We start from the raw sequence: 11109 nt of genomic DNA, 5'->3' as shown, positions 1-11109 counted from the left end.
TTAAAAAAAAAAAAGAATTGTTCCTGTTAGGTTCCAAGACTGTAATTCCTAATGGGAGTAGAAAACTCAGGTGACTGTCACCGATTCGATTCCGACTCACAGTGATTCTGAAGGGCAGAGTTGCACTGCCCCTGTGGGTTTCTAAGGCTGTGACTTCACAGGAGCAGAAAGCCTCGTCTTTCCCCCTTGGAGCAGTTAGCAATTTTGTACTAAGGATCTTGTGGTTAGCAGCCCAACACGAAGGCCTTCAATTTTTGCACTAGTCACCAATATACATAAAAATGGATCTGCTTATTCTACTGCGACTAGTTATGCAGCCATTCGATGCAATATGATTACAACATAAAATGTTGGGTTTTTTTTTTTTTTGTGGGGGGGACACGTCAAGGGAAAAGGAAAGTCGTTTTGTCCTGACTGGGTGTTCTTAAACCAAAAAAAAGGTATTCTTTTCTTTCAAATAGGACATTAAAGAGATCTAAACTTTTCAGCAATAAAAATGCACTTAACTTCATCAGTTCTGGTATGTCGTGAAATAGAAAAACAGGAAAGTTACAGATCACGGGTCAAGAAACTTTGTTCACGCCTCTACCTCTAGGGTAACTCTGGAATAGCAATAGACTTTTTTGAAGGCTGTGAAGAATCCTAACGCGTCCAGAATCTCTTGAAGGACCAAGCACCTGTTTCCAGTGTGCTCGGCTGTGGCTAGTAAATGTGCGATCAAAGCTGGTCTCTACGTGCACACAAGAGTAGGAAGACCCTCCAAGCTCAGCCCAGAAAGGTTAGCTTACCCCATGGCTGGAAATCGGGAACGAGGGGGGTTGACTTCTGCCCTCCGCCCAACACCCACCAGCCGGCTAAACCCGGCCAGCGCCGGGCCGCGCCGGGCAGCGCCTAGTACTCACAGCTCTGGTCTCGTACAGCACCAGCTTCTGGACGGAGCTGATGATGGGTGCAGCAGCCGAGGGCATGGCCCCGAGCGATCGGCGGCCCCGCAGCGAGGCACAGTCTGCGGCTCAGGTTGCTGCAGCCGCCAGTCGGCTACAGGAAACCTGGAGAGGACACTTCAGACCGTGGACACCACGTCCAACCGGGGAAAGCAGCACCTGACCACGACAGCTGTAGCGGCCCAGCGACGGCTCAGGTATTTCCGGGTCCCTGAGACCCGCCTGCAGTCCAGAGCGGCCCCAGACCAGCAGGGGGCGGGACTGGATGCTGTACCATAGAGAGGACGGTGGAGGCTCCAGGAGGTTGCGCGCTGCCGAGACGAGAAGCAAAGGGAGCCATCGATGATGAGGGCAAGGGGAAAAGTGGGCGGGGCGCGGGGGGAGACTCGCTGGGTTCTCGGATTCTCTGCGAGATTTGGGATTGAGTCCTTTGGACAAGAGAGGAGATTTGGAAGTGGGTTCTCCGAGTTGCAGGATACATCTGTCCTCAAGTCTGTCATTTCCCCAGTTTACTTCAGTCCTGTTTCTCTGGAAACAAAATGATTGTCCTTCCCTGAGTGTCGGTGTTTTTTACCTTTGATCTGACCAGAATTAACCCGAAACATACATATTACACAGAAGCTGTGTGGTGTATGGAATTAAAAAAAAAATAACTCACCTAGGGCTTTAAATTTTTTTACTTGGCCACATATTTAATAATCTGCAAATGTTGAAAATGAGTTTTCAAGTGTACAATAGGAGAAAGGGTACGGATTTAGGCACCGCACCTAGCCCCGCCCCCAGACGCTGGCCGAGGCCCCGCCCCGTCCTAGGCATAACCTCCCTAAGGCCACGCCCCCTGAGACACCGCCCCTGGAGGCCCCTCCCCTAATCACCGGCCCTCTGAGGCACTGCCCCCGAGACAGCGCCCCGCCTATCAGTACGGTGCCCGGTAGGCGTCACTGTCCCTGCCTGGGGTTTCCCAGGCAACCGTTCAACAGATCCTGATGAGAGACCTTGGAGGCGACGGTGGCTGAGGCGGCAGGGTCCACCCCAGCCAGGTAAGTAGCCTGCTTCTCGATGCCAGCGGGGTTGTTGACAGTGGCCTGGGTGCGTTTTATTATCGGCTGCACAAAAACCTCATCTCCTGCGGGAACCTAGACAACTTCTTTTCCTTGTAAAACTGAACTTCAGGATGACTTCCTAAATTCGTTTTGTTCTTGTTTTAATTTTTTAACCTCTGTCCCTTTGAATGACTAAATTTAAAAACCAAACCTACTGCCATGGAACAGATTCCAACTTACAGCGACTGTACAGGACAGAGTAGACCTGGCCCCTTTGGGTTTCCGAGGCTATCAATACTTGAGGGAAGCCAAAGCCTCATCTGAAGATATGGATTCCATGAGAGAGTAGAGGAGAAAAGACTCCTCCCGCAAACATTTACCGTCTTGGAGTTCATTCCACCCTGTCTGCCCTACAAGGTTGCTATGAATTGAAATCCACTTGATGGCAGTGAGTTTGGGTTTTGTTTTGTTTTAGAGTGTGTAAACTGCACTGGAGTGTCATCTAACCTCCCCTCCCGTTGTCAGCCAGGGGTTGCCCTGATGGGAAGCCCTGATGGCACTGTGACTAAAGTGCTCAGCTGCAAATGGAAATATTGGCCCTCTGTGGGGAAAGATGTGGGATTTCTTAAAGAGTTATCGCCTTGGACACACTGTAGGGGATTTCTAGCGTTCCACTCCTGAGTACCCGGGAGTCCGCCTAAGCGCAACAGTTTCCCGGGAGACATACCCACACTAAACTGCACAGCTCACTGGAGGGAGTGTCTCCATACAGGATTAGATTTACTTTAGGAAAAGAAGCATTGGTATTGTAATTGGAAATTATTTGGGCATTTCTTATGTCCAGAACTTCTTAGAGTCTCAAAGGACCTCCCATATCAATAACAACTCATTTTCAGAATTTTCAAAATATTAAATATATGTTCAAAGAACTCCAGATCCTGGGACGTAGCAAATGTGTGTACAAATTAAACTTATTAACTACTTGTTCTGAAAACCTCTCCCACCCTTACTCCTTGTTTGAACATATGGACAACCATGAGTTGGCATCTAGTCAAGGCAATAGGTGAGATAAATGCAGAGAGATCAGCAGCGGCTTTTAAAAATCTGTTTATTGTCATTAACATAAACGTACCTTAATACATCGTGAAATTCCTCTCCCACCAACCCAGGGGCAGCTTTTACTCCTTTCTCTCTGACCTCAAAGGACTGCTGTGTTACGAATTCTAGATGGAGCTCAACAGAAATAACAAAAGATCACGACTGTGCTCAGTGTCTCAGTGTTTCTTGTTATAGAAAGACAGTGATGCATTGGTCATTAACATATCCACGTGGATCAGCATGGAAGCTGCTTGCTCCAACTGAATGAGTTACTAGAAATGTTCTCTCTGTCTATGGGGGTTTATATTTGCTTCCCCACAGCCTTAAATTCTTTTCTCTCCATTCATCAAGTCCTTTCACTTAGTCACCTCCTACTTAACCTTCATATCTCACTTCAGTATCGAGCTTTTGAGCCCTAGTGGTATAGTGGGTTAAGTGTTGGGGTGAGATCAGCACTTCAAAACCACCAGCAGCTCCAAAAGAGACGAATAAGGTTTCCTATTTTTCTGTAGATTTGCAGGCACAGAAACCCACAGGAGCAGTTCCACCCTGTCCCCTAGGGTCACTGAGTCAGAATCAATGAGATGGCAGTAAGTTTGGTTTTAAGCTTGGGGTCCAAGGTTTCTCAAATTAAGTTGTCACCTTGTTACCTACCCTCACACATTTCTTAACAAAAATATTTGCACAACTTTTAACTCTGTAGTCACATGCTTTTCTGATCATTATGCATCTTCCATCCATTGTAATGTAAGTTCCATTATATTGTCTTTCTGACACAGGTTCTCAGCCATGATTGCCTATTGAATTACCTGGGAAGCTGTGATGAGGGACTGGGTACCACTTTCAGATACTTGTGTTGAGTTGGTCTGAAGTAGGGCCAGAGCATCAGTCTTTATTTAAAATCCCAAGATGAAGCGGATGTGTAGCCAAGATTCAGAACCAGTATCCTAACACTAATTAGCATAGGGCCTGGCACCAGGTGGATGCTAAATACAAGTAGGTACCGCCCAAAAAACTGAATTTTTTTCAAAGCTATGTATTTAAATTTTTTTTACAAAACAACCTTCTCACCTTCAATGTATTTTTCATTACACCTAATGCATTTATCAAATCTGCCATTCCATGCTTGGAAACATTTTTCAAACTCACCTTTTTGGATGGCTGACAGGACCTCCCACCTTTTTTCTTCACATCTTCTACATTGTCAAATCACTGTCCTTCCATGTCCCTCTTCATTGGAGGAAACAAAAAGAAGTTGCATAGAGTGAGGTCAGGTGAGTAAGGTGCATGCGGCAAGAGAGGCATTCTGTCTTTTGCCAAAAGCGGGTGCACTAAGATGGCTGCGTGAGCAGGTGCCTTGTCATGGTGGCAAAAGCAGTCCCCAATCTGCCACAAATCAGGCCTTTTTTGTTCATACTGTTATCTTTTCAGAATATCTAAATCGAAAGCTTGATTAACAGTCTGACCAAGTGGAAGGAACTTCAAATGCACTATCCCCCTGACATCAAAAAAAAAAAAAAAAGTGGGTATCATCTTTATCTTCGATTTCACTTTGAATTCACTGGATGCACTAATTCAGAGTGAGTTGCTTGGTGCTTGCCAAGTGGTAAAAATATATATTAAGAAGGTTCTGCCCAGTAGAGCTTTTTCCCTGTTTGTGGGGGGGGGTCCCCCCTTATATGTGTCAGTTAAACAATACATATCTCTCCTTGCTTGAAAGATACCCTTATTCTGGGAGTGTCAAGTGGAACTTGGGCAGGAGTCACACACACATACATCACTTAGAGAGAGCTCGAAATCAGCCCCTTCTTCCTATGCCTCCCTGTTTGCTAAGAAACTGTGTTCTGCTCTTAGTATTTTTCCAATTTCTCTCTAAGTCATGTGGGCATGAGAAACATGAGGCATTCTGCTCCCACGAAGGCTTACCCTCTCAGAAACACACAGGAGCAGTTCTGCTGTGTCCTGTGGGTGCACCACGCACGAGTCAGCGTGGACTTGATGGCCGTGAGAAGCTGGGTCGCTGTATCACTGTGACTACATTGTTCCCCTTTAAGCCATTTCAAAATTCGAAAGTTAAAAATCCTAATACCTTGAGTGTGCAGATAATGGTCTAACCCAATGGCAATGACAAACACCCCATACCAAGATAACATTGATTATGTTTAACCAAAAAGTACACGAAGACTACATAGCTACTCCGGGTCTAGGAGGTGGCTTCCTCAGATTCTCGCTCTGTGGTCATGCATGTAGGTCCATCATCTTGTTCCTGAGTGTGATCAAGGCAGAAATCAGAGTCCAGCTCTCATTGAGGGAAGTGACATGGAGATCGCTTGACTCCAGGAAACTGTCACTCAAAATGGCATCAGGTGACTCATTGCCCAAGCATGTGATGCAGCTATTCCTCTATTGCATGGCAAGGAGTGAAAGATAAAATCGAACATCGTAGATGGGCATCAGGAAACAGGAAGATTACCAAATTAGCTGCAGCCATCATGATCACAATCAGAAACATGAAGTAATACAGACTCAAGATACCAAAAACTGGAAAGGCTACTTACTGTAGGATTCACAATTCAAATGCTGACAGGAGCTGCTAGACTGATAATGAGCTATGTGAGCTAAGCCGAATGTGACCAATTCAACTGGAAAAGAAAGAATGAAATTTGAAATGTTCTGAGATTTTAATAAATTCTGTAATTTTGAGTTACATAAGCACACAACATAGTATTGGTATTACTAATATCATAATACTAATGATTATCTGTTGAAAATTCAAACTTTAGGAAGTACCATTTTAAAAATATATATTTAATTTTAATTTTCTTTCATAGTTGGGGGCTTTTTATTAAGGTCTAGAAAGATGGTCCTGTCAGAACTGTAGTTTTACATTGACTTGAGTTTTTTTGTGGTTTTTTTTTTCAACTGGGAAAAGGACTTAGTTCTGTTCAATTTCATAATGAAAACCAACTCTTCTGGCTATGAGTTGAATATTTGATAGGTTCTTGAATCTTTGTAAATTAATCTCCTGTCCACTTCCTGCCGGCCAGGTCTGATTAGCATGATATCAGCAAGATTGTGAATCAGCAAGACTGTTTTGAAATATAGACCAAAAAAAAGAATCATTGCCATTGAGTTGATTCCAACCCAAAACCCAGCTCACTGCCATCCAGTTCATTCCAAATCACAGCAACAGGAGAGGCCCGAGTAGAGCCGCGCATGCCAGTTTCTGAAACTGTAGTAGCTGTTGACAAAAGTAGAAAGCCTCATCTTTCTTCCAGAGGAGCGGCTGGTGGTTTCGAACGGCTGACCTCATCATGCATGCCCTAGGACATCTAATAATCCATATGACTTGCTTTATTGTGATGCTCGCTTTATTGCAGAGCTCTAGGACTGAACCCGCAGATTCCCTGAGGTCTGCCTGCATACTTTTGCAAAGAGAGAGACGGTCCTGGGAGAAGACTGAAGGTTCGCTGCTGGCTGTTCTCAGTAAGCTCAAACTGCCTCTGGGCCTCCTTCCTGCTGCAGATGAAAAAGTGTACATTGGTCAGATCAGTAGTCATTTTTCAAGTGTAAGAGGCTGTGCCAATTTAATAAAGATCTCACAGTAGTTAAGGTTATGATAGGCCACCATGAACTGGGATAGTAATCTATCTGGTGGTTGTTGCAAAAGCCAGACTGGAGAATTTAACAGACTTTTTGTCATTTTGGGTAGCACTTGGCCTTTTCTGTCAAGGTGATTTACAATTGGCTATCTTAGTATGTGACTGATGAGAGGGCATGCAATTTTATGAGCTTCCACTACATCTTTTGTACCACTGTGGCCCTCACTCCACAGACAGAGAGTCACTGTAAATGCTTTGCCAGCTGTTATCCTAATTAGGAGCTAAGAGACCAGGAAAATAAGCAGGCCTGCAGACCCAATGGATATGCCTAGAGGCTATTTATTGGCTTAGTCTAACTGGTCTGTGATGGCATTTTGGGTCTCCTGTGTCCGACAGCCCTTGAAAGAGGTTACTCCCCTTTCCACATGGTATAGCTCCTCTAGTTCATTAGTCATCGCTTCCCTCCAAGAAGGCTCAGGGGGATTGTTACTGTAAATACCTGCCATCGTGTGGCAAGGGCCCATCCCCCAAGGAACACTTCAGTCAGTTGTCTCTGCATCTGAGACTTGGGTGAAGAATCATGACAGTCCACTGTGACTGCTGCCATCAGCCTTTGGTTTACGTGTCCTCTAGCTTTTTTAGAAATGTAACGTACTCTTTACTGTCACTGACTGCACATCTATCTCATCCCTAGAACTGTGATGGCTATAAGCCATTGCCACAGGTCATTGTGGGTCTCGCCAACTGCCCTGTTGGGTTCACTGCCCATTACAGTCATGATGTCTCCTTTATCGCCGATGGTTGAATGCTGTTGCTACCTGTCCTATGCTCCCAGAATCCTCCCAACATCACTAACTAGGAAACTTAGCCTCATGGCAGTGCTGAACTTCTTAATGATGCTCATGCTGTCCCAGATTGTGCCGTATGGCTTTAGAGAAGAGAGTGCCCTCTGGCCATTCCAGGGAGCTTATGAGTCCCCTGGCTTCATATTATAAATCCACTCTAACATGCCACCTCTGAGGACCCTTGACATTTTCTTCTCTGCCAGTTTCAGAATCTCCGCCTCATTTCCTGTAAACTGTTGGTTTTTCCTGTAAGCCCCAACCTCCAGGTACCTTCCCAGCAGTGTATTAGGATTGGTTCCATGTTCAGCATCAGGATATTGAACCATGAGTGATTGGAGAGCGCACACATATCAGTTAACTCTTACTAAGTCTGCATGTCCATCCCCCAATCCAAACAACCAATCTCCCTGCCATCGAGTGGATGCTTACTCCTCGTGACCCGGGAGGACAGTAGAACTGCCTCTGTGAGCTTCCAGGATGAATTCTTGATCGGAGTAGAAAGCCCTGTCTCTTCAGAGGAGCAGCTGGGAGTTTCCAACTGCTGCCCTTGCGGTTAGCGGCCACGTGCGTAACCACTACGCCGCAGGCTGCCATTCCATCATGGCCAGATCCTGCAGCTCCTTGGGGGACAAAGGTCTTCCTTTCTGGGACACTGCTTCCCTAGTTGGGCTGTGCTGATATTTTGCCCGATTATTTCTCCAGAAGCAATGAGGTAAAGACAAATCTTGCAGAGGGCAATCATCATCTTCTGAGCCACTCGTCTTCCTGGAAAGAGAAGCTGCTACCTCTCAGTCCCCGAGGTTTGGGGTAATCTGGGAGTTCAAGTGTGCAGTCACACCCATGCTGATAGCCCTAGTCCAGGCCTTGGGGCCCTATTTTCAATGTGAAAGATCATTCTGAGCTGTGAGTTTAGATATCTGAATCAGGTCATGTACAACCAAACAGAGAACATCTTTGTGCAGACATATTTAAGCAGTTTAATAGGGCTGTCCTTTCAACTGAAAATGCCAAGTCTCTATTTTGTCATTGCTGGTGAGATGAGATAGGAAATCTTCCTTCTGAGAACATGAATAAATCCGTTATTTTATTGATGAAGATGTTCTCTTCATCGCTCTGTCACGTCTAAGTCACCCAAGAGCGTGGAAAGCTGTAGATTCACATTATAGCACTCTGGGATTGAGATCATGAGGGAGAGAGAGCCCAGTGCACATTGTGAATTACTCTGCAAAATGCTCCATGCTTGTCTTTTGAGCATCAAGCAGTTCCTGGTGAACAACGAGTGATGGATCTATAACAAGTTCAATATTACCTTAAACCATTTCAGTAGTATTATTGATAATCCTGCTTCCTATATTTCAACAATTTTATCAACACTAAAACACACCATTTTCCCTTATCACCAACCGCCATTGTTTGTGTAAGTAGTGTCCAGTCACTTAAGAATTTAATCTATACAAGTTGACAATTCATGTATTATGGTCCATAGCCTGCCTATATCTGTATGATGATTTCCTTTGCTCAACAGTGTTTTTAAATTATATACCATTGACTAAATTAACAACCCTATCAATATGCTCCAGGGGACTGTTAGATAATGTTCCTTGTCATAAAGTGATAATGAGGCCTCTAAAATAAACCATAACCCAGAGACAAGTGAATGGATTTGGGACCTCTACTTAATTCTATCCTCAATCCAAGAATATTTAGCTCTTATGACATGGCCCTCCTCGATGCTCACCCTCATGAAGAGATCACTGACGATTTATAGCTGCTATACCAAAGTGTGGTGAAGACAGGAGATGGTGCCCAACTTTCAAAAAGAATATTGTCTGGGGTCTTAAAGGCTTGTATTCAAACAGCCATCTAATTGAGATGTCACCGGAGTCCACATGGAAGAAGCACACCAGCCTGTGTGATCCAAGGATTGTAAATAATAAAATCCAAATCCAAAGAAGGGAATGGTATCAGAGTTTAAATTGTGAACACCTGGTTTGCAGAAGGCTATGGATGTCAGTGGAAGTCCAAAAAGCTATTTGCAGGGTCCACACATGGATTAAGCCTCTGGTGAATATCCTCTGACAATAGTCTAGGGATGTGAATAAATATCCTTATCAGAGAGCATTGTAAAGTCAATTATGGCAGAAGTGGTTAGGGTAAAATCTAATATCTTTATTATGACCTCCCTTTTGACCCATTTTAAAGTTGTTTTAGTTTTAAAAAAATGTGAAGGGGAAATACATGTGGATTAAGACACCAGCGAATTCCCTCTGACCGTAGACCAAGGATATGAATAACCTTGCTCGCATGCAGAGCGAATTGGAAAGTGGGTTACTGCAGTGGAAGGTTAAAATCTAACACCTGATCATTTGATTTCCCTTTGTTCTAGTTTTTATTATTTTCTGCTCTCTTTTCTATTATGGTTTTTCTCTGTTTTACTTTGCTGTTGTTGTTGTTGCTATTTTTGTATGTTTTTCCATAAATGAAATCCAAGAGCGCTAAATCTATAGAAACCAGATTAATGGTTTCTTGGGGGCCCTGCACAGGAGCTTTTGGGAGAATGGAGAGCAAATAGCAATGAGTACAAGAAAGTAGAAAATGTTCTAAAATTGATTGTGGTGATAATTGTACAACTCTTTTTAATATGATTGAACTGTATAAAAGTGAATGATTTACCAATAAGACTATTTTTTTTAAAAAGACAAGTACATAACTGAGAGAATTTGCCTGCAGCCAAGCATAGATTGCTGAGACCGGTTTAAACATGTTTTGTCTAGACTAAACCATGTCTGAACTAGAAAAATAAAATATACTCCAAATCCTTGAATCGTCACATTTATGGGCTCAAGAGTCTCAAGGTCCTCTGTCTCCTCCAAAGTTTTACTGATACCATAAAGAAATATAGCCGACTAGCATGTGAGTTATTATTTATAACTGTACCTTCATTAATTGTATTAGAAAAAATACCATTATTTAACCTTTTCACATAATTTGTCTGAGAAGCATTTCACCATATTTTAATCTGCTTATCAATAAGGGTTTCAGTTAAACTAATGTTTGAAACTGGTCCTCTTCCTCCAACCCCACCCCATATGGGACAGATCATTACTGAACCACTTTAGGTTTTTGCGTCCAATTAGACTCATCAACAGCCTTATGTATTACAGTCCAAAACTCACTGCTGTGTTTCAAGCCCCTTAATAAGCAAAACAACTCACTGCCAACCCTTCCAACTCATATTGGCGCTAGAGGACAGGGTAGACCCACCCCTGTGGCTTTCTGAGATGGTAACTCTTCATGGGAGTAGAAAGCCCTGTCTTTCTCCTGTGGAGCAGCTGGTGGCTTCCAACTGCTGACTGGGTTAGTAGCCCACAACATAATTAATATGCCACCAGGGCTCCTAGACCACTTAATAGAGACTCTTTAGTAAATGCACCATCTCTGGTAAAAAGTTTTGATGCATTTGTAATAATAAAATCAAACAAAATCCACACTGCCACTGAGTCAATGCCATCTCATGGAACTGTCCATGTAAGTTTCCAAGACTGTAACTGTTCAAGGTGTAGAAGGTCCCATCTCT

At 43.8% G+C, this 11109-nt stretch overlaps 2 protein-coding genes across 2 annotated transcripts in view; one reads left to right on the top strand and one right to left on the bottom strand.

The window, feature by feature from the left end:
* The window catches only part of FIG4 (FIG4 phosphoinositide 5-phosphatase), a 151869-nt gene extending 150741 nt beyond the window's left edge, over positions 1-1128 (bottom strand). Inside the window, exon 1 of the mRNA XM_045294607.1 lies at positions 903-1128. Coding sequence (XP_045150542.1) covers positions 903-968 — 66 coding nt within the window. The 5' untranslated portion in view covers positions 969-1128. The remainder of the gene's footprint in view (positions 1-902) is intronic.
* The window catches only part of AK9 (adenylate kinase 9), a 160358-nt gene continuing 150215 nt past the window's right edge, over positions 967-11109 (top strand). Inside the window, exon 1 of the mRNA XM_045294606.1 lies at positions 967-1017. Within this exon, the coding sequence (XP_045150541.1) occupies positions 967-1017 (51 nt within the window). The remainder of the gene's footprint in view (positions 1018-11109) is intronic.

This window comes from Echinops telfairi, unplaced genomic scaffold, assembly GCF_000313985.2.
Source record: "Echinops telfairi isolate 266 unplaced genomic scaffold, ASM31398v2 ScPeMD7_3533;HRSCAF=4204_0, whole genome shotgun sequence".
In the NCBI taxonomy this organism is placed as follows: Eukaryota; Metazoa; Chordata; class Mammalia; order Afrosoricida; family Tenrecidae; genus Echinops; species Echinops telfairi.
The sequence above is the reverse complement of the archived record's forward strand: the minus strand, read 5'-3'. Positions and strand labels throughout refer to the sequence as shown.